At 41.7% G+C, this 26,259-nt stretch overlaps 2 protein-coding genes across 8 annotated transcripts in view; one reads left to right on the top strand and one right to left on the bottom strand.

The window, feature by feature from the left end:
• GNAL (G protein subunit alpha L) overlaps nt 1–23,365 on the top strand; it is a 202,848-nt gene extending 179,483 nt beyond the window's left edge. For both annotated transcript variants that reach the window (XM_065053105.1, XM_005514032.4), the window contains exons 6-12: nt 5,453–5,507; nt 8,393–8,466; nt 8,963–9,021; nt 9,257–9,377; nt 10,961–11,091; nt 13,134–13,201; nt 18,150–23,365. In XM_065053105.1, coding sequence (XP_064909177.1) covers nt 5,453–5,507; nt 8,393–8,466; nt 8,963–9,021; nt 9,257–9,377; nt 10,961–11,091; nt 13,134–13,201; nt 18,150–18,296 — 655 coding nt within the window. In that variant the 3' untranslated portion in view covers nt 18,297–23,365. The remainder of the gene's footprint in view (nt 1–5,452; nt 5,508–8,392; nt 8,467–8,962; nt 9,022–9,256; nt 9,378–10,960; nt 11,092–13,133; nt 13,202–18,149) is intronic.
• Nucleotides 21,433–26,259, bottom strand: part of MPPE1 (metallophosphoesterase 1) — a 31,130-nt gene continuing 26,303 nt past the window's right edge. For 5 of the 6 annotated variants that reach the window (XM_065053107.1, XM_065053110.1, XM_065053108.1 and 2 more), the window contains 5 exons: nt 25,423–25,531; nt 24,491–24,562; nt 24,260–24,382; nt 23,353–23,493; nt 21,433–21,912 (listed from right to left, as the gene is read on the bottom strand). In XM_065053107.1, the coding sequence (XP_064909179.1) occupies nt 21,730–21,912; nt 23,353–23,493; nt 24,260–24,382; nt 24,491–24,562; nt 25,423–25,531 (628 nt within the window). In that variant the 3' untranslated portion in view covers nt 21,433–21,729. The remainder of the gene's footprint in view (nt 21,913–23,352; nt 23,494–24,259; nt 24,383–24,490; nt 24,563–25,422; nt 25,532–26,259) is intronic. The other variant, XM_065053112.1, reaches the window with a different exon arrangement.

The raw sequence follows: 26,259 nt of genomic DNA, 5'->3' as shown, positions 1-26,259 counted from the left end.
GGTGAAGACCCCTACGAAGCATGAGGGCTGGTGAGGGTTCTGTGACTGCACTTCTTCCCATCTTCAGAAGTGAACAGATGCTTTTTCACCACTGGAAATAAAAGAGAAGTCCTGAGGAACCAGTGCTGTTAACAGATGCCAAAAACGCTTCACAACGAGTATCAATACAAAGATTTCTAACCCTTCAGAAATGAATACACAATTTCAGTAGCATCTTCAGTGTTTGCACTGGGTGTTTTCTTCTGTAACAGCTTACACAGCAGTTGGTCATTCAAAATGAGAGCAGTGTAGGTGTGCCAGCGTCGATCCAAAACTTGTTTCGTCCCCTCTCTTCCCTCTGCCTCATCCTGCCTTCGCTGCCATCCTTAATCTGCATGGGAAGCGACTGCCAAGCGGTATGGAGGGAGAGAGGGGAAAATCTCCACTAGCACATGGAAGCTTTATTCAAAATATATTCGCTATTTAAATTTGACAGCAACTGTGAAGCGTAAGGTATTATCAAAACCAGAAATGTGTAGTTTCCTACTTCAAATATTGCAGGAAGAGTTAACAAGATTGTAGTCCCTCGGCTGATTTTTTATGTGTGTGTGTATATATATATATGTATATAGAAAGAAAAAAGGAAGAAAAAAAAAAGTTGGAATCTTAATATTGTTCCTGATAACTGCAAGAAAGAGAAAAAAAAAAAAAAAAGATGAAAGTATTTTTTTCCGTTTCAGCTCCCTAGGGACTATGGGTAGGTGTTCTCCGTGTGAAATGTCTGCCTCACGTGTGATTTGTTGCAATTCAAGGAAGGTGGAATTCAAAGTCCTGGTCTAAGATGGTTTTATTAGTAGACTACGGCGCTTCTGCAGGGTTTTGAGCCTGGCTGAGGAGTTTGCAAAGTTCTTGGTGGTCCTTCAAAAACGTAAAGGTTTGCTGACCCTGACAACTTACTTGAGGATAAATTTGCAATTCTTCACTCTGAGAACTCAGAGCCACAGCATTAAAGATTTGCCACGTTACCTGTTTTTTTAAAGAGACAAGCATTTTGATGTGTGTCTGATTTCTTGTTTTCAACAGCAACTTTTTGATACAAAGCCTTTGAGATGTTGGGGTGAGATCATAAAAAATGGTTGAAGTAGATGGAGATTTATTAAAATGTGTAGTTTGTTGTGTTGATCTGCAATTTAGCACTTCGTCTTTCCGATTCTTTGGGTGTCAAAATACACTTTAAAGTACAGCATGGGCTTTGTGTCTATCACATCATTCTCAAGATGTGATTTTTCTTTTAGTTGTGGTTTTGTTTGTGGGGTCAGAATGTCTATACAGAGCTGTGTAGTGATTTACCCAATGAGAAGAGGATTTTCCTGTGTGATTACCTCCTCTTTATTTGTGCATTTATGAATCCTTTTTTTTCAGAAATTCTTATATAGCTGCTTCTGCTGCTCAAATTGCCATGGTTTTTAAAGAGAATAATGCTTATTGATAGTTCCCACATGCATTGGCAGGCACATCTAAAACCTGTACTTTTGTGTTCACGGCTTGCATAATATAAAATTTAGAGATTGCTTGTCAAACTAAGTGTCAGTTGAGTTTCCTAGGAAACTCACTGAAGATATTTATAAAACTACAGATCAGCTTAATAATAGATATAATAATGTCAGTAGCTCGTGATTTTTTTTAACTTTATCAGTCCATTTTTCTTTGGTTTAATTTGTTGGCAAACCAAACCACTGCATTTCCAAACAGAGCAGTGAAGATTTGCCTTCCAATATCTCACGTAATTTATTTAAAAAAAAAAAAAAAAAGAAAATAAAGTCGTTTGTACTGATCCACGTAAGGAAATGCAAAACACCCTACCATAAAATTAAGGAGAATCCAAGTGTCGTACCAACTATCAGACTGAGTCCTTCATAAATAAAACCACAATTGTGAAGTAGAAGTATAAATATTATATGTTATAGTTTTATTCACGATTGACTTGACTGCATGAGTCTAAAGTTCATCGTACATGCATGCAAAGAAGCCATTGCAGAATTAACATAAGTCCCAAATATGGGTTTCTATAGAAGCTGCATAAATAGAAGACCTGTCAGTATTTTAAAAAGGCATCATTCTGTGACAATAATTTTATCCCTGAGCTGGAAAAAACAGGATCTAAAAAGAGAGAATAAGTGATACTGGTGTCCATTTTTATTCATTTTTCTGCTGTTGTGTTTTCCTCACACTTGATTCTTGGAGTGAAGACGTGTGTGTTACCACAGTTGGGAAGTATCCTCATACTTCAAATTAAAATTTTAGTCATGTAAATTTAAAATTCGCTGGTGTGTATATATATGTATATATATAAAAGAATGCGTATTATGCCAGAACATAATTATTAGAGGCATTTAGGATTAGTAGGAATTAATGTTCTTTAGAAAGCAATTTTGAAAAGTGATTTCAATTTTCCCATTTTAATACAGTAATGAGAATGAGGTTAATGTATTTCTTAGTGAGGCAGTACTGATTCCTTATCTCATCTGGAATCCATTACTTGCACCTCCTATGTACATTCAGCTGTCAAAGCTATTTTTTTTTCAAGTAAGGAGCTTATATTAAGGATATTCAAGAACTGATTTGCTTTCGAAAAAATAGTGTAGCTTTTTGTCTTTCTGTGCCTAGAAATCTCAGTGCACATATAATGTAGGTGCAAAAGTAATCTTAGGAAGTCTGTCCATCACATACTTAAAAGGTTGATTTTCTGTAAAGCTAAGAAATTTAGCCAAATCCTAATAGTCATTGCGTTTTGATGTATTGAATGCTAGTGGTATCATTGCAGTTCGATACAGTAGGGTGGCAGGTATAACCTTGTAAGCCATTGCATTTATTTTAGCATAGATAGCATGTGGCCAACAACATTACCAGCATAAAATGTTAGGGCTGCTATGTCAAGTGATATTTTTTAAGTGCATGGTATTCGTCAGAGCTCACCTTGTAACTGCAGGGTTGCGGTTTAGTGTATTTGAAATGGATCCTATTGCTGGGAGGAGACTGACGATTTCTAAATGGAAGACGACTTGGGCTGATACTTAGATATCTAATTTGGAGATTTATTCCCAACCCTGCCATGGATTATTTGCAATGTAACTCTGCATTACTCGCTCCTCTGTTCTGTAGCTTAATTGGCCTGGTTGGAAAATGCAAATGCTCAACAAATAACCTTCCTGAAGTGCTTGTTGTATAGGTGAGAGAGATGTGGATTGGTTGTAAAACCATGTTTAATTGTTTTGGATAAATTAGACCAATATGATTTTGTTACTGGGGAGACAAGATTTCTCTCTTATCTCTGATTTATACATCAAATCCCAAAGGAGTACCTCTGCAAGAAAAATACTGCTTCACACCGTCTTGCGAGGTTCGTGACAGAGTCCTATATGTGTACAAATGCTCACTTCTGTCCCCAGGCACAACCAGAGCCCTTTCCCGTGTCAGCCGTGCTTGAGGAGCATTTTCTCCCCTGACTTCTGTTGTGTTTATTGACCCTAGGGCTGTGCAAGCAATTGGGCTGCCCACGGCTTGCCAGCTCTCCCTCAGGCTCCTGCCCATTTATTGCGGGCTTGTTGAACCAGCCAGCCTTGCAACCTCACTGCACTCAGAGACCTGAATTCACCCCTCTGCCAACCTTTTACCAGGCCTGTCAGATCAAACTGTGAAGAAACTGGACAGAAAAGTTATTTGGAAATACAGGATTGCTGCATGAATAGCCGTATTAAGGAGAATTACTTCTCATTTAGGAAGAGATTCAGCTTAGAGATGTTTTTGTTTGCTTCATCCTGTGTACTGCAAGCCTGAGATGAGGGTTGTGTTAATGGTAGGTGAGCCAGTTAAAAACACATCGCTCTGCTCCAGCGTCTGCATTAACTGTGGGGGTAACTGAAGTTAAATTTTGCTTTATCAATAATCTCAAGGTGATTAAAATCATCTGACCAGAAGGTTCGTTCTGAATACAGCTGCTTTCTCATAGGGACTGTAACTGACTACAAAGATGTACTTTTATATCTTTATGTAAGTTTTTGGTGGGGAAGGAGGATTTGTGAACAGATTATTTTTCTTTAGAGTTCATTCAGGATAGTTTTATTGTCAAGCACCCTTTGTATTGCGCTCAACGGTAATTTTTTTAAACAGTATGCTTAGCCATCATACCTTGACCATCCAGAAAGAAAAACTGGATATTCTAACTGTAGATACTGCATTTTGTTTCTGTTTTGTAACAATGGAGGTCCAAGAAGGAAAAATAGTATAAATAGATCTATACATAGTGTATTTTCCTTTCAGTTTGTATCCGTGGGAAAGTGCTATGAGGCTTTCAGGGGAGTATTTTTTTCAACTGGTCAGTGTGTGACCCTGGTGTTAACAGTGAGTCACATTGCAAGTCAAGAGTTCGCTGGTTTTTTGTCTTTCCCACTCCATCTAAGGAGATTCCACATACACGCCTGAGTAAAATTGGGAAAAACTTGCAAATTGGTAAACAAATCTTGATAATATTGTAACAGGGTAAGTCAGCTGGTGGCATATTCACTGCCAAATACCAAATAAGAATGTAGACATTCAAGAGAGTTTCTAAGGCATACAGGCAGCCTGGGGAAAATGAGACAGCTGGGCTCACACAAAATCTGAGAAATGGGTGAAAGTGAGAGGGAAGAACCTGCCTATTTTAGCTATACATATAAAATCACATTTTTATGTCCTTACTACTACCATTCTAACGTGTTCTAGGAAAGAATCATAGCTTGAGAAGATTTTTTAAATAACCAGAGAATGTGGTTTCCCTCTTTTTTCTGGTTCCTTTTTCTCTTGTCCTTCCATACAGCTTTAAGTTTTTGTTTCACCTTACTCATCTCACAGAATTTTCGCAAGGGAGTCAGCCTAGTGAACCTCCACTTCATGGTTGTTTTGCTTTCTACTTAAGCTTTAGTTGCAGTGTTTGAGAGTAGCATGTCAGTGCAAAGCTATTTGTATATATTAACAAGCATTTCTGCTGACATTAGTGAGACCATAATTAACATAACATTGTGCTAGATTAGCATTATGCTGAATAAATGCAACCCTTCACCCCATTTTCTTTTTTAAACCCCCAAATATTTTTTATGTGTAAAAATCCCTACTATATTATGACACATGGCTAGTCTTAGTGCTTTTTAGTGGACCTCGCGAAATTATAACATTTAACTGCATTTGGACCGCTTGTGGGTACCACATAACGGTAAGTGCAGAAGAAACAAAGTGTATTGGAACAAAGTCTGGGTAAAAGTTATTTGGCTCAGAAAATGTAACCTCAATCAATGTAAGTAAATCACCAGACTCCTACCTTTATCACTGGACTTGAATTTTACTTTGCAGCGGAAGTCTAAGCCGGAAAAGGCACTGAAGAGTGTTACACTAAGACAGTATTTTACACATCTAAGTGTATGTTTTGTTTTTCTTCTAGCTTTTTAGAAAGAATCGACAGCGTCAGCATGGATGACTACACACCCACAGATCAGGTTAGTGTAACCAATGGGGCAGGGTCTGAACCAAGACACCCATTCATATGAATTCTTTATGTAATTTATTTTAGTCCTGACAGCAGCTGAAATAAGGCATACTGCATAATATCAAAATACAGTCTAGCAGTTTTAGTAATGGGTAATAACGAAGAGGCTTTTGGTGGTGCTACCTTGTCTTCTACTGTTATTATATGTAGGTCAGCGATTCCTGTAATAGGTCTGTTATTTCTTCTTGCTTTCCATTTTGTGTCCCAGAAAGCAAAGGGAACAGAAGACATAAATGTAAAAGCTTGTGGTTTCCCTTGCCAGCCTTTTCTATACAGAAGCAGTGTTTTGTTTCAATGGTAGAGGTGATGAAAACTCGGAGGCTCGTCATGTGCATCAGACGGTTCCTTCAGAGGCAGAAGCCTGCAGAAGGTCTAGTGTCCAAATTCAGGGGAGAGCACCAGCAGAACAGCAGACCTCGTGGATTCCTCTGTGGGCTTGCAGACATCTTTCCAGCCTGTGCCCACCTCCTGTGGGCAGCAAACTTTCTGTTTAAGCCTTTTTTGCAGGACAGTACACCTTTCTTCCCAGATGTCATGATACAATGAGGGTGGTGAAACACTGGCCCAGGTTGCCCAGAGAGATGGTAGATGCCCCATCCCTGGAGACATTTCAGGCCGGGCTGGATGGGGTTCTGAGCAACCTGATCTAGTTGAAAATGTCCCTGCTCATTGCAGGGGGTTGGACTAGATGACCTTTAAGGTCCCTTCCAACCCAAACTATTCTATGATTCTACATCCTGATAGAGTACTCTGATGACAGACTCATTCAGGAAAGTGAAGGCTGAAGTGGTGCAGCCTTGGAGGAAGAAAGGGCTTCACCATAGTATATGGCTTCAGCTGCCTCCCTGAGCTTTGACTGTGTGGTTTCCTTGGGCAGGTTGTCTCTTTGGCAAACTTAATCTGAGGTTATTATTCTTCAGTACTGGTGTCCCACTGTTACCTACTGGTCTAAGCCAACATTGTGGACCATGTCATAAACTGCACATACAGGTGGCAGAAGATAATCCCTGCACTGGATAATTCAGTCTCACTGTGCAAGGTGTATAACGGGTGGATGCCCTGAAAAAAATTGCATCGCTAAATCTCGTAGTGCAATCAGGGACCGAAATACAGAGAAATGAAGTGACTTGCCAGAGATCACACAAGGAAGTTTGCGAAGCAGAGCCTGTTTCTTCAGAGCTGGTTCAGGTCAATAACCACCAGCCTGTCCAATTACTCTGACCATATCCTGAAACAGAAGGCAGTAAAAAGTAGTATACCTTGTATTATAAGGTGAAACTTTGTATAGTCAACCCAGTATAGGATCAATTACTAAAGCCCTCAAGACATTTTCAGAACAGAGCAGCAGCCCTAGGATTTACTCCATCCAGACCTCATGGTCTGATTTTAGCATTGATACCACTCAGCTGGAGAGAGAAGTCAATGAAGCAAAGCCTCATTTTTGCTTTCATTATTTACGTGAGCATTGGCCTGTTTGTTCCTGGGAGGCCTCTCTCTACCTGGAGCAGTCATTTTGTCATCTAGAAATTATTCCTGATATTTCCTTTGGGAAGAAATGCCCCGCGTCTCCAAAGAGCAGAAGAAACCTTTGGTATTTGGCAGGCAGAAAACTTTTGCTCTGAAGAAGGGATTCTCTTCTGCTTTTGTGTTTTCGTCCTGTTATTCTGTATCAGTTGTCCTGCTGAACGAACTGATAAAAATCACTGCTTTCCTTTTTTCTCTTGCTTTCTCTAGGTTTTTTTGCACCATCTCAAAATAATGACTGAGCCCAATAACAAACAAATGTCGGCAGGTGAAAGAAAATGACACTAACATGTAAAATAACTGAAATAATTAAATAAGTGGCCTTCAGCTAAGTTCATGCAGCTCTCAAAGCAGCTGGGATTTGCCAGCTACTCTCAACAGTAGATGTTAGGGTAGGGGAATAAGGCGAGCTGTGCTTGGGCTCTATACCGCTGCCTGTCTCCTTCCCTCCCCACTCTCGCAGCGTCTGCGTGGCCAGGAGAGCCAAGCTGGACTGTGGGTCCTGCTCGGGGCAAGGGGGTTCATCCCCATCAGGCAGCCCGCAGCTTTCGCTGGCCTCCGCTTTGGTTCTGCACCTGCTTCCCAAGCAGCGGTGCTGGATAGTGGAGGTTAAAAATGCTGCTGGTGATGACTATGGCACACAGTGAGCTAGTTGCCTGAGGTATGCATCATAAATAGCTTTTGCCTATTTCCTTTCAGAATCTAGGAAATTATATTTTTTTTTTATTTAAAGAATGTTATTTAAGTTGCAAAGTATTGCTAGTTGAAAAATAAGAAAGAAATTCCAGATTTATGTACAACCTAAATTCTGTTCCCCTGTGCTCAGTAACAGAGCTTTAATTACTCAGTCACAAGCTATTATTTCGATAGGATTCCTGTCTCATTCAGTACAAAAGAGGGCAGAATTAAGGTTGCCTGGGCAACTGTAAATCTGGAGTTTTCTAACATTTGAATACTTGACTTTACAACATGAATAACATGTTTTTCTTAGTTTTATGTAACTTCAGAATTCATTACCCACATCACATACAAAATTACATGACGATCAATAACAGGTTTCAGTGTGCACTAAGGAGAACGTGTATATGGTCTCGTACTTTCCAAGTGTGCAAAAGCCACATACAGATATAATGTTTGTGTATATCCACTGTGTCAGTATGGACAAATATAGGCTTACCAGCAAGTCTCATTGCACTTTAATTAAATGGAACATTTAAGACTTTTCATGGAAAATAATATTCCATGCTTTTAAAACCAAAATGTGGTTAGAAAAAAAACTTTGCTAATCAGCTGCTGTGTTCTCATTTCCAGGACCTATTAAGATGCAGAGTGTTGACATCAGGGATTTTTGAAACAAGATTTCAAGTAGATAAAGTAAATTTCCAGTAAGTCTATTAGTAATAATTTATTGATATCATACTAATTTTTAACAGCTTAGTTCAGACATCTGTGCTCATGTATGCTTGGTATAGTAGGTTTATGGTGGGAGCTGGGTGCGGGCTTTTTTGTTTGGTTTGGTTTTGGTTTTTAGCTCTCTTTCCATAGATCCTACAAAAATGCCTCATATTTTGTAAAAAGAGCTGATATTAGTTATGTGTATTAGTGATGCTCTATTGTGGGGTTGTCTGTGACTGAGACACTTGCCCTGGAAAGAGTGTATTTCTCATTTTAGGGGTTCCATAGCCTCCTCCTGGCAGGTGGAGCTGTGCAGCTCTCTGACATGCAGCACAGCATCAGCAGATCTCTCTCCCCTTTGGGTGGTATTTTACTGCTGCTGTCCTTGGGGCTGTCAGATTTTTAAACCGAACCCTTCGTGCTGCATGCTTCGTGTGACTTTCCTATTGCACATAAGTGATATAACATCCTATGGCTTTTTAACAGCATGTTTGATGTAGGTGGCCAGAGAGATGAGAGAAGAAAATGGATCCAGTGCTTTAATGGTAAGTAAAAATATTCCACATTTTATTTTGAACTTATTTTCTGAAGTGTGAGCAGCTTAATATTCATATTCACACATGGTGTGTCACTAATACAGGAGTCCAGTGTTACAGATATTTTCTTTGGGTATTTTTGGCAGTTTGGGGAGTAATGGCACTATTACCCCAAGTTGTATGTGCTGGGATAATGGAGATGTCCTTTGCTCTCTCCTTTCTCTCTTTTGTGTGTTCTGCCCAGATGTCACGGCTATCATCTTCGTTGTGGCTTGCAGCAGCTACAACATGGTAATAAGGGAAGACAATAACACAAATAGACTACGGGAATCCCTGGACCTTTTCAAAAGTATCTGGAATAATAGGTAAGACATGCCTCATTTCCCACCCACCCTCCCCAATTTAGCTACAGTTCAACTCCTTACAAGACAGGACTCCCCTTACAGAATGCTCAGGTTGCTTGTTTGGCCTAGAGAAGAGAAGGCTCCAAGGAGACCTTATTGCAGCCTTCCAGTACTTAAAAGGGGCCCGTAAGAAAGATAGGCACAGACTTTTTAGCAGGACCTGTTATGACAGGACAAGGGGTAATGGTTTTAAACTAGAAGAGAGGAGATTCAGGCTAGACATGAGGAAGAAATTTTTTTTCAATGTGGATGGTGAAATTCTGTCCCAGGTTGCCCAGAGAGGTGGTAGATGCCCCATCCCTGGAGACATTCCAGGTCAGGTTGGACGAGGCTCTGAGCAACCTGATCTAGTTGAAGATGTCCCTGCTCATTGCAGGGGCGTTGGACTAGATGTCCCTTCCAACCCAAACTATTCTGTGATTCAGAAAATGTCCAGGTAGGGCCAGGTCACAGGGTGCCCCCGCAGTGGTGGTCATGGTAGGGACTGTGGCCTAGGTGTACAGGGCTGCTGCCAAAACAACACAGGGTATGGGGACAACTTAGGAAGGACAAGCTCCCTGTGCCAGCTGCCACCAAGGAAGCAGGAGAGGCCCCTTCCTGGCATCACGGTGCTGCTTGGCCAAGAACATCCTCCAAGTTGCATTTGATCTCCTGGAACACAGCGGCAGAGGCAGCAGCTGTCGGCATTGCCATCGATTCACCGGCTGGTGCTGCGCTCGATACCCACGTGGGCAGCCGCTCTCGTAAGAGCTGTCTCCGATAGCACACAGTTTCTCTGCCTGTGGGATGATATTTCAGATCGTAACTGCTATTAAATTGCAGTTCTGTCATAGTGCATGTAAGTTGTAGATATGTAACCAAATTGCAATCTGAGTGTGTTCCTAATAGAGAATAAGTACAAACAATACACAAAGTAATGAAGTTTCCAGCACATACCTATCAGGATGCTCTGAGGTGATTGAAGGCAGAGTGAGAAAAAACGTTAGTGCAAGTCCCCAAAGGCACATCATCTCAGTGATAGCTAGGTACTAATTGGGGAAAAAGAGATATTATCTTCTTTTGATTCATCAAGTGTCATACAGGCCACCGTCAAAGACGAGCTGTGTGTGTGGATGAACTATTAATTAAGACAGAGCAGTTTGAGGGGAAAGCAGCTTTCCAATCTTTTTCTCTTGCTTCAGCAAAACTTAAGTAGACAGTAATCTCTGGTTTCAGACTATGGTACTTTTAGGAAATGTCATTATTTTCCCAACTCAATATCAAAAGGATAATTTAAAAAGCAATATTTTAAAACATCTCCTTTCAGAAATATCTACTGTAGTTTTTATAAATGTATTTACAGATCCTGTAAATATACCCACCAGCACAGGTGCAACCCAATCAAAGCTAATTTAGATCATCTTTTTTTTTCTGTTGAAGCATGTTCAACACTACTTCACTCTCTGTCCACGCAGGGATAGCCAGTGAATTTTCTGTTGAAGTGATATGTTTTCCCTGATGAACGTGTCAAAGATAACACAAAACATTTGGTTTGTTTTCGACAGGTGGTTACGGACCATTTCTATCATTTTGTTCTTGAATAAACAGGACATGCTGGCTGAAAAAGTCTTGGCAGGGAAATCAAAAATCGAAGATTACTTTCCCGAATATGCGCATTACACTGTACCTGAGGATGGTAAGGTTTCTCACCACGCAGGGACTGAACCGACTGGCATCTCTGTGCCTCTCTCTGTCTCTCTCTATCGCACACACACAAATTCACAGTCATGCACTGTTCCTTAGCACGAGCTGTTGGTCAGGTGAGGAGCATGTAGCTCAGAGGTGTCCCAGCGTGGGCAGGGTCTGAAGGGGCTCTGGCTGCTGTGGGGGTGCAGGGGGACTGGGGGGGACTGACTGCAGAGCCCCTGCCTTCTCCTGCTTTGGAGCAACTCAACAGTCCCAGGGAAGCAAAGCTGCTGGGGCAGGTCTGTCCTCTGCCAGATGCTTCTGCCTGTGCCTCCCACAATGCTGAACTTCATTAGGGATTTGTTAGACTTACTTTGCAGCCGTTCTGTATCCTTCAGCCTTTGCAAACACAGGCGGGAAACCCAGCAGACCAGCAAGGGAACTTGAGTGGAGGAAAACCACATAAAGTACAAAGAGAGATGTGACAACAGAGCATGGCTTTAGTTTCTTGTCATTTCAAGAAGCACAATAATTCCTGCACTGCATTAAAGTGTCACATAAGTAAACTCTGGCACTATGCCAGTTTTATACCAGGCAGAAGGCTTCCAAATGTCTCAGGTGTGTGTCTAGCAAAAGTGGTAAAATTTCCACTTTCTGACCACTCGCCTCTGCCATACCCGAGTGATGGCCCTGGCGTGGTACTTGCAGCCACCTGTCAGAAAAGGCTATTGTTCACCGCTGGCCATAAACAGCAACCAAGGTTATAAAAGTGAAGATGGTAATAAGCTATTTTCAGCTGTCACTCAGATCTGGAATTTCCAGAGTGCCATGCTGAGTTTCAAGTGGAGGGGATAAATAAGCTGCCCTAAAACCTGAGGTAGCCTAGCACTGGCTTTACAGTGCTAAGGGCTTTCAGAAGAAATCTTGGGTTGCCATCAACAGATTTCCCTCTCCCAAACATACACCAGATATGCCAAGTTTGTGTAAATTTTCAACATTTTTTTTTGTAGTAGGCCAGTTGTCAGAATAAAGTAGCTTTTGGTGTTTCTCTGTGGGATTTCACAGCGGATATCCAGAATGATCCAGAATACTCACACATGAAACAGCTCTTTATTTTGAAACTGTAATTGTTCATTTATTCTGTAATTTCAGTTGACATTATTTAAGGACAGCAGCACTGAACTCCCAGAATGCTGCTGATTGTGCTGCTGCCCTATGTTTACCCCTAGTGCTGTACATAAGAGTAAAAAATATGTTTCCATGTTCTGATAAATTCTGCTCTTTTCCACATTACATTTATAATCTGATTTGGTATGTTAGATGAGGAGAAATCACATTGAAAGGATATGAATAGGTTATCTCTTCACTGTATTAGTTTTTTTACACTTACAGTAAATATAGTTGTTACATGGCCTAGATAGAGATCACTTCATCTGCTGATGAACAGTACTGACCAGTGAGTCTCCTGCTCAACAAGAATTTGATCTGAGGCCCCTTGGTGGGCAGTATATCTTAAGTATTCTGCTGACTTGAGGCCTGATAATAATATATATATACACATACACATAAAGACCTTTTGGTGCCATCATTTTTTTTCAAGTGTAATCTTGGACTAACCATTTAAAAACCCAAATTCCTGCCTGCGGAAGTTTCATTCAAGAGATGCTGTTGTGCTGCAGAAACCGAACAGCTCTGCTGCTTTTTCTAGTCATATTTTCTGATAAAAGTTAAACCCTAATTCCCACTTGTTTTATATCTGTGTGAACAAACTTGTGAATGTGATTTAGCCTCTTCATGGTCTGACCAATGACATTGTTGCAATGATTTCAGCAATATTCAGGTCCATAAATTATGTTAAAGACATGGAAGTTCATTTCTGACTTTACAGTACCTTTCTATCTTAGAATTACCTATTGGGAATCTACTGTGGATATTTACTATTTTAATTGCTGTATCAAAGAGCTACTTCTTCCTTGTTCGGTCTTTTGCTATGCTAAGTGGGTGGTTGTTTGCTTTTCATTTTTCTGATGTCATTTATTTTTAATTGAACAGCAACACCAGATGCAGGAGAAGACCCAAAAGTCACAAGAGCCAAGTTCTTCATCCGGGATGAGTTTTTAGTGAGTAACTTTGATCTTATGTGATTCTGTCATAGGAAATACTGGCAGATGGCATATCTTATTTAGGGAAAACTGATGGATTTTTGCAGAAAGCTAGAAAGAGAGGAGAACATCTGACAATTCCCTAATTTTCTTCAGCCACCCATCTTGCACAGCCTTCCCCACCGTGTGCACGATTTTGTGCTCTCTGCACAGTGGGGCGATGCCAGGCACTATTTCCATTGCTGATTAGCTGTGTTTTCTGTGGTTGTCTACCAATAAGATACTACTGGTTGTTGCCTTGAATGTTTGTTTTGTGTATCAGTCCAGTCCCTGTTTAAGTAAATAGGTGCATTTTTTTTATCCTGCATTCCTCCAAGGGCTTTGGCCGTGGTCAGCTGGCAAGAGGGAGTGAACAAAAAAGCAGATTTTGTCCTTAAGTAAGATTTGTTGCGGCAGTTAAGAGGTTTGCCGCACCCTAGGGCTGGAGTCATGGCCCTTCTGAGGAAGCATAAGAAAGTTTCCTTGTCTGGTTGGAGTTATTCTTGTAATTAAGGTTTCCTCCAAAGTGCGGAGCAGTAACAGAGACCAGAAGCAAAGCTCAGTGCTCTCTGCATCTGGTAGAAACTGGCTGGGGATGTTTGAGAGAACCAATTCAATAGTTACAATTAAGAATTTTCAAGTCGTTCCGCATTTACGAGTATTGTTAGGATTTACAGCTGCTGATGCAACAGGGAAGAAAGAAGCAATTAACTGTATTCGCACTTCAGGGATTTCCATTCACCACCTTAACCTTCCAGCTTACGAGGAAAAATGTCAGCTTGCACGGTGTTAGCATAAGAGTTACCAAAAAAGGCCTGCTCCAAGCCAAATCTCTCTTGCAGTAATGATGAAATGCTGTGAAGCAGATGAAGGTGTCCAGTTTGGAAGGAAGGTCCAAGAGAACCAAATTATGGGGAAACTAGGGTGAAACTCCCCACCTTTATCTATTTTCATTATTTAAAAACAAACAAACCCCTCAACTCAGGGGTGAGGTCCTTAACCTGCTGTGACTCACTGGTAGTATATAAAGTGGCCACAAATGAAGCAGGTAGGTGCAACCAGAGAAGAAACCACAATGTGGCTGCACAGGCCCTTTGCCTTTGGGGTGGGAACAGCCTTTGGGGTGGGGACAGCACCCACCAGCCGCTGGGCTGTCCCTGGAGCTTGGGTATGGAGCTGAAACAGCTTTCCCCCCTCTCCTCACAATCACCACAGGCCTGGCAGAACTGTGCCCATGCGAACCTCATGAGGTTCAACAAGGCCAGGTGCAAAGTCCTGCACCTGCATTGGGCCAACCCCCAACGGCAGGGCCTATTGCAGTAGGACAAGGGGTAATGGTTTTAAACGAAAGGAGGGGGCATTCAGGTTAGACATGAGGAAGAAACTTTTTACAGTGAGGGTGGTGAAACACTGGCCCAGGTTGCCCAGAGAGGTGGTAGATGTCCCTGGAGACATTCAAGGCCAGGCTGGACGAGGCTCTGAGCAACCTGATCTAGTTGAAGATGTCCCTGTTCATTGCAGGGGGTTGGACTAGATGACCTTGGAAGGCCCCTTCCAACTCAAACTGTTCTGTGATCCTATGATAAGCAAGTTTATGTGTCTGTTTCCTGGGTTTTGTGCTTGGTTTTTCACCATAAACAAACAGGGGGACATACTCATTTGAACACTCACTTTCTTTTCAAACAGCCCAAAAGATTAAAGTCTCGCAAGGAAGATGTTCAGACCAAAAATGGTCTGAACAGCTTGCATGTGCCCCAAGCAGTGGAGGCCATCCATGGACCCCATTGGGAGGGCAAGGGCTGCAAAGGACAAGTGGAAACAATATCTTCCAGTTTTGTGCGGTCAGGCATGGAAGGCTGAGGTTTTGGAGAGGCGGAGACAGGGCAAATAAACTTAACTTACAGACTGGTTCCAATGTCCTTAGCCAGGTGCAAGGAAGAAAGGTGTATATTTTCTACCTACAGCCTTCTTGGTTTTGTTTTATGTGTTTCTTTCCAAGCCTCTTCGTTTTTCACCTTATGCTTGTTCCGCTCTGTTGTGTTTTCAGACACGATTCAGAGAAATTTGGTACTGGTACTGGCAAATTTAAAGCTTGTGATTCAAAGAATTTTAGAAGGAGGTTAAATATGAACACATTTCCAATAACTTGCTACACGGTAGTATACGAGTATTAGGAGGTCAAAATACATCAGCTCCTGATTTCAGGACCAGTGTGGGGACGTGTGGCTGCTGGTGACCGGGCTGGCAGGCCTGGTTGCTGGGTACCACTGGTTTTTAATGGGGGGAGCGGTGGGTGAGGGCTGGCAGGACATATCTCATAGGAAATCCTCTTCCCTTCTGCTGGGACATGTCCTTTCTCCTCTTGGGCTCTCCACAGAGACCCCATGCCCGTGTGCTCCTTGTTTAGCTCACCCCCCAGCCCCATTTTGCTGTTTCGTCCGCAGGGCTCTCCAGCTGCTGGTGTTCTGTTTTAATACATCCCCAGTGTATCAGTGACCCCTGTTAAAACAGTGGCACAGCCCCTCTGGTTCATCCTGGGTTTTAAAAACATCTGAATCTGGGAAGCGAAGTAGCTGCTGTTCAGACGCACAGACCAGGCTTCCCCAAATTGTGCGTTTGGCTGAAAACTGTCGTGCTGATCCCCACAGTACAGGGATGTGGTATTAAATAATCACACTTGTGTTAAAGTAAATGTTCTTTCGTTGCTGTCCCAAGGGATATTTCTTTTTTCCTCTGTGAACTGGTGCTAAGTAACACACTACTGTTCAAAATGAGTTTTGAGTAGCGTTGAAAATAGTGTGTTTATCTTAAAATGAGAGAACTGTAGCACTGTCAGGGGACCAAAAAAAAACCCACCAAAGAAAAACCTAACATTTTGAAAATACATTTTTTGATATGCTTTATATGGAACTAGGTGTCACCAGAACATTGTGGGCAGCTTACTGCTGTAGATATTAGTGGAATCAGTGCGTGATAAACAAGTGAACACTTAGTGAAAGAACACCTTTTTTTTTTACCAAAACACAAGAAAAAGATTGAACAGTGGGTCGGTAGGGTGGTCTCTCCTTGCTGCATTATAACACTGTTTTATAGAACAGATCTGCAGAAAAAAAAAACAAAAGTAAAGCAGCTATTGTATCCAAAACAGAAACACCATTGCATATTTTTTTACTGTTTTAAATTAGTATCATCTTTAATGTCCACGCACAGACCTGTCCTTTCAGCCTTTAGGTTCCTAAGGGGCTGATTTCCCCCAGGCTTTGCAAGACAACAAAGATCTCCCCAAACCCTTCTGGGAGATTTTGCAGGTAGACAATACAATCTATATTTTATCTGAGTTTCGGCATCTTGCCTCCGCTGCAGTAATTTGTAAAACTTTTTCTTTTTACCTCATTATTGCTTTGTGTAGTTTGTGCTTCAGATGTGGTCCGAACAACTTAATCAACAATTGAGTATGTTATTAAATCAGTATTTTTCATCAGGGCATAAGCCTTGAACTAGGCATTCAGTGTAGCTTAGTAAGCAGAAAATAATTGTTAGCATGCACATGGAATGTCCCCTGTTTAATTAGTGTTGGATATCTAATGTTAACTAAATTATCTGCGAAAGTCTGCAGTTTCTTGTTGATCTAATTACATAAATCACGGCTTGTAAATGTCTATAGTTTTGCATAGCTGTACCTGCAGGTAAGTTGTATATGTAAAATAATTTTTTGCTATGTTAAAAATAAATAGTGTGGCCAGAGGGAGAGAAAACATTGTATTTTGTTGTTTAGCCACCGTAATTTGTAATAAAATTCAGAAAATACTTATAAAAATTATTACCCAAGAACTGATTACCCAAGAAATTATTACCAAGAACTGATTTCATGACGTTCCACATACATATATCCTTCAAGATAATGATCTAGAATGGTTTTGTATTTATCAGTCCTACAATAGTACAGAACAAAATTGAGTTGTTGGGGTTTTATATATATATTTTTTTTTATTTTAATTTTGGGGAATTTTTAAGATAACCACAGGTGAAGTGGTGCTGGAGCTCAAGTTAGCAACCTAAAAAGTTGTGGAGTAGCCTCATGTGGCCTGATGTTTGCAGGATTTGTGCATATGTTATTATTCCATGGGAACCCGTCCACTCTAGTGATAATTCCCCCGTGTTCTGGTCTCAGTGAGGCTAGCAAGCCCTTGCCTGGCTGAGTGGCTGCACAGAGGACACTAGAGCAGCAGAGCCACTGGCTGCTGTTCTCTGCCGCTGCCACCTGCACAGCCGGGAGGTTTTCAGTTTTGTGTTGCTGACTCGAAACAAGAGTTTGACAATTTGCCACATGATGGCACCAAAAAAGAAGAAGAAGAAAAAAACGTATCCTGGGAGGGATGCACGGCAGGCTGCGGTGCGGTCAGCAGCACCCGCCAGCAGCACAGGGATGTGCAGACAATGTAGTAACTCGTGCACGTGGTGTCAGTGGCTCTGACAAAGTAGTAATGTATGGACCTCATAATATTTTCCTTTGTGTTTTCCTTTTAAACACGAGAAGAAACTTCTTCTCAGTGAGGGTGACAGACACTGGAACAGGCTGCCCAGGGAGGTTGTGGAGTCTCCTTCTCTGGAGACATTCAAAACCCGCCTGGACATGTTCCTGTATAACCTCATCTAGGCGTTCCTGCTCCAGCAGGGGGACTGGACTGGATGATCTTTTGAGGTCCCTTCCAATCCCCAACATTCTGTGATTCTGTGATCTTTGTTTCAAATCTGTGATTGGTGTTGGACCAGCCCACAGACCTTCCTTCTTTTTCTATTTATTTTTAACCACGTCTATACAAAATTTCCCATGTTTCTTGGTACTATGTAGGTCCCTGAGAGGTGGAAGTTCCCACAGCAGGGCGCCTGACCCTTTCTCTTTCTGTGTTTCCCCCTGTTTCCGCAGAGGATAAGCACGGCGAGCGGGGACGGCAGGCATTACTGCTACCCACACTTCACGTGTGCAGTGGACACAGAAAATATCCGCCGGGTGTTCAACGACTGTCGGGACATCATTCAAAGGATGCACCTCCGCCAGTATGAACTCTTGTGAGGGGGATCACCGTGGAACCTGTGGTTTTAAAGTCTTTGCTCCTTACTCTTTCTCTTGATACTACCCCACACAGGGTGGAGGAATATACTATAGAAATGTCAGTCTCTTCACTTGGTTTACTTTAATTATTTAACCTTAAAGCTGATTTGAAGCAAGTTTGGGTTGGTTTTTTGTTTTCCTCCATGCTTTTTGGGACTATTTCTGTGCTCTATTTTGACATGCCACTTCTTCGTCATTCCACTAAGCCCTTCGGCTACCTCTGTTCCCTTAGGTTTTGTGTTTTTTAAACTGAACGCGACCTGCTAAATATTTTTTCCAGCAGGTAAGCGTGAGTTCAAACTGGTATGTCAGCTGGATGACACTAAAGTCATACCTGTCCCTCTGTGTGGGTTTCCTTTTTATCATGACATTGAAGAGTACTTGATGGGTGAGGAAGAAAAAAGCTTAATGCACTTTGTATCAGGTTATTAAATACTGTTGAGGAAGTAGACACACAATGTAGCAGCACCACAATATTTATTACTCTGTCACAGTTTTTAGCATTTCTGAGTTGCAGGTCCGCTGATGAAGTGACCTCCTCTTTTAAGCCGTTACTGGCACAGGAAGTAGAGTAGATAATGAGAGGAATAGTGAAGACAAAGCAATTTTTTTCTGGGGTTTTGGAGCGAAGTGTCTCTGCACACCTCAGGCATTTGAATTACAGCTACTTTTCAGCCTGTTGCATCTGGGCAGAAAATTTACCACCCTCACTTACGTTATTTGTGCTGTCCACAAATGATCCTTTTAGTTCTGATCATTCTTGGACAACAGTCCTCTCCCTATATATATATTTTTTTTTGTTTTACTGCTGGTTTATTATATTGTACAGACTGTAAAATGTAATATTATTTTGTACAACTTTATTGAAGAAAAATACTTGTAGAAGATCTTTGTGCCTTGATTATGGCTGTACCTGTAAAATGAGCTAAGATGTAAGTATGTTTTTGATTGCGCTGTACAGCTTGATGTCAACCTTACCTGCAGCAGTGACTGGAGGTAAGAACTTTATCTGTAGAGTTTAGGGGTTTTTTTCTGGTTTATATAAAAATGCTCTTTAGTATAAAAATTATAAATTATGCAAATTAACCACTTACCTTTCCAAGTAAGGTATTACAGTCACCGGATGTTGCAGCAAACATGCCTTTCTCTTTCGAAGTCTCAGCTTTAAAACATTGGAATTCATTCGAGTGTCCAAATTGCAACCTGGTGTTGTTTTAATGGGAACCAAGGATTTTGGGTTTTTTTCCTTTATATTTAGAAACTATGTTGGGTAATTCTTTGGTCATTCATAGAACTTCACAATTGCACAGACCAATTGTGAATGTGTAAAAGCACCATTATATAGAGCTCTTCAATCTTTGTACCAACAGCGGCTTTCATTGTGCAAGTAAATAGCGAGAAAGAAGAAAAAAAAAGGTGTATAAACCCTTGTGTCTGGCCTAAGAGAATTACAAGATGACATTTTTATTTCTCTTTTAATAAAGAGACACATTAGAAAATGGTTTTATTTTAAATATTGTAGAATCAAAATGTGTGAATATTTCTCAAACTTGAATAATTTATGCAAATGACATTCTCAAAACAAGTTGTGGTACAGTACAATATATAAAAAGCAAGAATTGCTGTAGCAATAAGGCATGTCCTTTTTAGTAACTATAACACTGCTTTATATTTTATACATAGGTGTTTTATGTCTGTGACTATATACTTTTCCTGTGTCCAAGATAACCTGTACAAATGTCTAAAATTACAGTTGCAATAACAGAAACCTAGAGAAGTGTTAGACTACATTACTTTATAGAGTGTTTGACCACACTTCGGACCATTCCCCCACTTCATTTTAAATTGAGGGAGATACTAAGAGCTAACACATTGCCCACACTGGCATATAAAGCTGCAGGTTTGATTCACTCTTTACTGTAAGCATTGTTATTAGTTACAGACCCCGATCTCTCAGATTTTTAAATTCAGGCTACAGCCAAATTCAGAACCTGTTTCTATTTGATGAAAAACAAGCCCATTTTAGATACTGTTAATAAGACCATTTCCCCTTCTCAGAAATGCGAATACTTCAATATCTGTATGGTCAATGTAACTATCGGACATTTCCCAGAAAGTGAAAGGCTGGGTGGAATAAGCTAGCACTAAACAAAATGCCCAAATACAAAGATTCTCTCACTTCCCATGCCAAAGAAAGTAGTAGAGCGAATACCAAGAGACGTCTTTTCTTTGAAAACAACCCCCCGCCCAGGAGTTTAGGTTGGAGCTCCCAGCCTGTGCAGGAATGTCAGCAGGAAAACTGGTCCTGGTGTGAAACAGCCCCTCTGGTTTTGCTGGGGCAGGTGGGGAGGAGCTGTAGGTTGGTCACCTCTTCCCTGGCACACAGCAGGACAAGACGCTGAGCTCAGATTTTGTACGTTCTCCGCGCTGACATCCAGGCCGGGGACTCAGCCTCCCCACGGAGGAGCTCGTGCAGTTCAAAATGGGACTCTACAACAAGTGAATGGAACTTGGCGGCCCTGCCGGCATCTGAAGTAACGTGTGTTCCTGTCCCTGTCTGTCCGTAGCCTGAGGGCCAAGGTGTAGGATAATGTTACTGCAGCTGTATTTGACCTTCCTTCTTGCAGAAGATCGGCAGCCGGAGGGCCCCTCGCCACACAGATCTCTGGGATGCAACAGGGCCCTCTTTTTTTTTTAAGCTCATCATAGCACATCTTTTTAAAAATAGCAGCTTGAGGTGTCACCCCAATTTTTTTTAGCAGGTTTCAAGTGTGTATCAGCAAACTGGATCCACAAGCTTCTTCCCGTTGTTGTCTGCTAGACGATAACTGCAAATCGTAGTCAGCTAACAATTTAATCCGTCAGGAACTGGAAGATTTCTTGTCCCAAACCCCAGTCCCTTACATCTGACATCCTAAAAAGGTTACGGAAATCCGCATCTCTCAGTGCTGTTTGTAGTTTCTGCCTGACCCTAACAAAGAGAGTATGACATGAGAAGGGCCATGCAGCAATAAAACAGAGAAACCTTTCCAGTTTGCAGGACTGAGCCTCTACCAGGGGTAAGACACTAGTGCAGAGAAGTGATGAGGCTATAGGATTTACATAATGTACAGTTACACTTTTAATATACATATTTGATACAAAAATTATAGCAGGAAAAGGACTCATTTGATTGTAGAATACAGTATTTTTGTACAGCATGAAACGGTCATTTCAGTTAATTATTTATCCTGTAGTAGTCATATCAGCTGTATAGGACTTCTATGGTATGTGTAAATGCAACCTGCCTTCAGACTAGCAATCAAATTAGGTCATTTGCTGGCATGAATATAGTCTGATGTTTGACTGTTCTCAGCTTTGGTATTTCAGTGACTGAATGCAGATGTCTGGCTCTTCATACTGCTTTATGCTTACTGATTAAACGCTGAGCAAAATAAAATGGTGGAGTGAGAAGCTGAAAACGAGCTAGTACCAGGATTACAAGCAGAGCACCTGCTGCCCAGTAGATAGTAAAGACTCTGCTCTCATACGGAAGGAAGCATTTTTGGAGGGAGAAGTCGGTTGGTGTTATGCTGCCCTGGAAAAGAAATGAAGACTGTCACTTTGCTGTTACAGTGGGTTCTGAATCAGGAGTAAACACCGCAGCTGCCAGATCTCCAACTTCTAAATTCTGTGTTGGGTGGCGAGGGTTGGGGCCAGTTTCCCAGTACCAGTGCCTTCTCCAGGGGGCTGAAGAGTCCGTTCCTTGCGGTGCTGGGCACTAACTGGACTATTCACCAGGCCACCATTAGCCCAGAGGCCAACCCTTCCCTCTGTTCCACCGAGCCTGAGCAGAGAGCTGGGCTCCTCATCCGATCTGCCTTCAAGAGAAGCCTGACTTTAGCTGCTGCAAATCCACCGGGGAGGAGCCTGCCCAGGCTAAAGTTAGGTGTTAGGAATGTGCCCCTTCCTCCCCGCAGACCCTCCTCCTACCCAGTACGTGCTGCAAAAACCGCGTTGGCTAAACCAAATTACGAACATGAACTATCAACAACACAGAACTTCATTGGGTTTTGGCTCGACTTCGCAGTTTAAATTAAAGTTTACAAGGGACCGAGGCTGACTTAAACCAGTAGTGAAGATGATGCAACTTTAATTAGCCAACCTCTTGTTTTGCAGTGAAGATGCGCTGTCTGGTGCGCGCAGAGAGCGTTTTTGTAGTATTTTGAAGGCAGCTACTCTCAGGAATATGGAATAAACAGAACCACTTTGGACAAAAAATGTTAACAGTTGCATAAAACTAATTTAAAAGTTTGGGGTTACCTGTGTATTAAGCGGCCTAAGCTCAGCAGTAAAAACAACACGAAGGATTTGCCCCCCAAGTCGCAGACTGCTCCGTAAACAGATTGTAGGTTTTGCTTCTTGCTCCAATTTCTAGGAGTTCTGTTTTATTTTTGAACTGGGGAACTAATTGATTTACCTCTAAGGATATATACTGAGCACTGGAACTGCCTGCGAGAGCATAACCAACACACTGTATAAGATGTGAATGGCAAAGGAGGTGGCAGACGGTTGGCCTGTGACAAACGTTTTCACTGTGTGAAGCGGTTAATGCACAAGTTGGAAAACCACGATCACCGTGCGAAAGAGTTTGAGGCGGATACGGTCTTGTTTTCATAGCTGGTAAATCAACCAAGCCAAACTACTCTTTCTACTGTTCAGTGCACAATACTGATTATTTTTACAAGTCAATAGTTTACAATGCACCCTCTTTATAAGAAAATGGTAGATGCTTGTACCCAGATACTAATTAGATCTTTAAGAGCATTGCTTTGTACCACACAGAACGTGTGGCTCCCACAGATGTACTTTATTATAAAGTGGATGCAGTGTACTGAGTGGGTTGGGTGGGTAGGCAATTTTTTTTAATTTTTTTTTGTTTTTACAGGTAGAATCAGTTTTAAAATATAGCTGACTGCCATGTTGATTTATTTATGAAAGTTATCTGACAAAAATAAAAAAAACAATTAAAACTTACCATGACGAAACTAGGATTGTTTCTATTCCTCCAACTGAATGACGGGACGCTGATTTCTGGAATTTTCCCTGCGTGTAGCACTTCACAAGCACTATGTGTGTGCCCACTGAGAATCAAACGGGGATGAAACCACCACATCAGCTAGGATACAAAATGGTAAAGCACAAAATTTAAGTCGTAACTGAAAAAAAATGCAACTTAAGACCCTTTTTTTTTTTCTTCTGACAGAAAGAAATTCTGAGAATTCCAATATTCTCACCAAGTGTTTTGTGGAACTCTGTTTTCCAATAAAACACCCATTGCTCTTATAATATTCCTGATACCTGTTTGTCCCTCATCCCAAAAACTGGAACTCTTTTTGGCACTAAAGGTGAGAAAACAAAGGCAGCGGCACGCTGTTCACATCACAAGCAGAAAAACCTTGGGTTTACTAAAGCAATGCTGTTTTCTTGTCTAAGGGAGAACCTTGTACTGCCACTCTTGAGTGAAGACGTTTATGCAGAAGGAAACAAATACCGCCCGTTAGGTTTGCAGAGAATATTTTCTCATAGTGACTAATTCAGCAAAAGCAGCGCTTTCCAAGCGTTGGAACGTAGTGGCTTTCTGCTGGGTCTGTCAATAATTACACTGTACATGAAGCACAACATGCCAATCGGGAGTTAGCAGCCCCGCAGCAAAGAGCTCTGGGACTTGCAGCCAGTACCTGGGAATCCCGGCAGAACTGAGGCCAGGACAGCGATGAGCCTCAAGGGAGCAGCTCTAAGGAGCGGCCTCTCAAAGGCCTCATTAAAGCCGGAGCAGCTGTGCTCTGTTTGTCTCAGCTAACATTTCCACCATTTTTTCATCTAATCTTTCTGCTCGTGTCCCCCACCCACCCACCAATAGTCAAATCATTAAGAAATCAAACCTTTTGTGATGCTTCTTGAGACAGCACATCATACTTCTCTTTAAAGGGGATGTTCTTCTCCTCTGGAGGAGCAGAATCTTCTCCGCTGCATTCAGCATCGCTGCTCCGATAGAGAGGGTAATGCTGGGAGACATTCAAAGCAAGGGTCAGTTGACAACACAGCCATTCTGCAACAGTAATAAATACACTAAAAATGTGTCAATGTGTTGCCTCACCCCACCCCCAACACACCTGTAAAAGGATGGGTTCTGAGGCTGGAAGCTTTTCCACATCACTGCACCTTTTGTTGGAATGATTCGGTTTCTGTGAATAAAATCAATCCATACATTGTCTTCACCTATGTGTACCTTAGGGGTGGGGAAAGGAAGTAAACAATAGCCACATTTTCAGGGGTTGGGGTTTTTTGTTTGTGGTTTGGGTTTTTTTTGTGAAAAGCAGTATCAGCTCAGAGTTTAAGAGCCTCTACTGTGGATGGAAGGGGAAATGCTTTAATTCTCCCTTGCTGTATACACTGCAAATAAGGTTGCACTCTTCCTGAATGCAGAAAGCAACGGCCAAATCTCACTGCACCAACAAGGCAGAAGAGATTTAGGGCAGCCCAAGAGTGAGAGCAGTCGGACTCCAGCAATTTTTCCCCAGGAGCTGGTTTCCTGATTGACTGCCAGCCCAGTCAGTCCACCCGTGAAAAAGAGAAGAGGAATGAAAGACAAGAAGCAAGTGTATTTGGTGAAAAAAATACTACAATTAAAACATTACTAGACTATCAAGACAGAACTCCAGCAGAATCAGAAAACTCAACGAATAGACTAGCCTGAAGGCTAGAAAATAGAACGATGTGCATAAATATAAATGCAGGGATTATTATGTATCTTAAGTCACAAGGAGGGTTACAGGACTTCTGCCATTCCTTGGAAGGGAGGAAATGACACCCTCTGTTGGCAGCACTGACAAGGAAGTTAACACTGAGCAATGCAGTTAATAGTGAAGTAGAAATGGAAGATGCAGATGAGAAGAAAGATGATTTGCTAACAAGTTGCAAGATGAATTGGAAGCAGATTTTTTTGCAGGAGACTCAGTTATATCCCAACTATTGCTGCAGTATCAGTATTCCCATTGCGGCAGCCGAGTTGCCGGCTCTAATCACATCTTTGGTAAACCCTTACCTGCTGGGAGCAATTCAGTTTGTGAGAAAGCGCCACAAGCTTTGCCTCTGCGGTACGGCAGAGAGCGCAGCCATCGCCCTCCATGGCCACACTGTTCACCAGGACAAAGCTGGAACAGAGCAGGGAAGGGAAAAGAGAAGGCAAGTGGGGAGGGCAGGAAAGCATCTGCTGTTCATGCACATGGGTGAAAGAAACCTCATTTTATGAAATGCAACAGCTTCCGAAATCACGTGTTATAAATCCACTTTTGAATATCCATACTGTAGCGCAGTAGCTACTCCTACATTCATACAGTCCCAGAATTACATTCAGCCCTTTAAGGCAACACAAGGCTGATGTGGCCCCTGGTGAAAATGAGTTGGACACCCCTGCTGTAGCCGTTTCTCCACCTGCTACGCTGCTTTATAATCAGTTGTTAATTCAGTTGCACACTGTGCTGTGTGCTGTGCTGCATGTTTACACGGCAAGATTTTTTTTGTATTGTACGAGATACTTAAGCAGTATTCTAGTGGAATGTTAGAATCCCACTAAGCTGAATTCTGAGGGAAGGGTGAACTTGCTTCTCTCCCCACACAGATTTTAGATTTCAGAGACGTCAGTTTAGACACTGAATCAACTAAAGAGCAAAAGCACACCGCATCTGCCTGGCTGCCCTGAACAAACTTCATTTTGTACTTCACAGTCTCTCACACTGAGCACAGGATTTTATTTGTAACAGAGAAAGATTTCTCTGTAGATTTCAAATCAGCTTTGAACCTCTGCCACAAGATTCATTCCTGCTTCGTCACTCCTTCAGGACTCAAGGAAGAGATATATTCCCAGTTCCATTCAATATTT

The sequence above is a fragment of the Columba livia genome, chromosome 2 (genome assembly GCF_036013475.1).
Source record: "Columba livia isolate bColLiv1 breed racing homer chromosome 2, bColLiv1.pat.W.v2, whole genome shotgun sequence".
In the NCBI taxonomy this organism is placed as follows: Eukaryota; Metazoa; Chordata; class Aves; order Columbiformes; family Columbidae; genus Columba; species Columba livia.
This window is presented reverse-complemented; position numbering and strand designations above follow the sequence as displayed.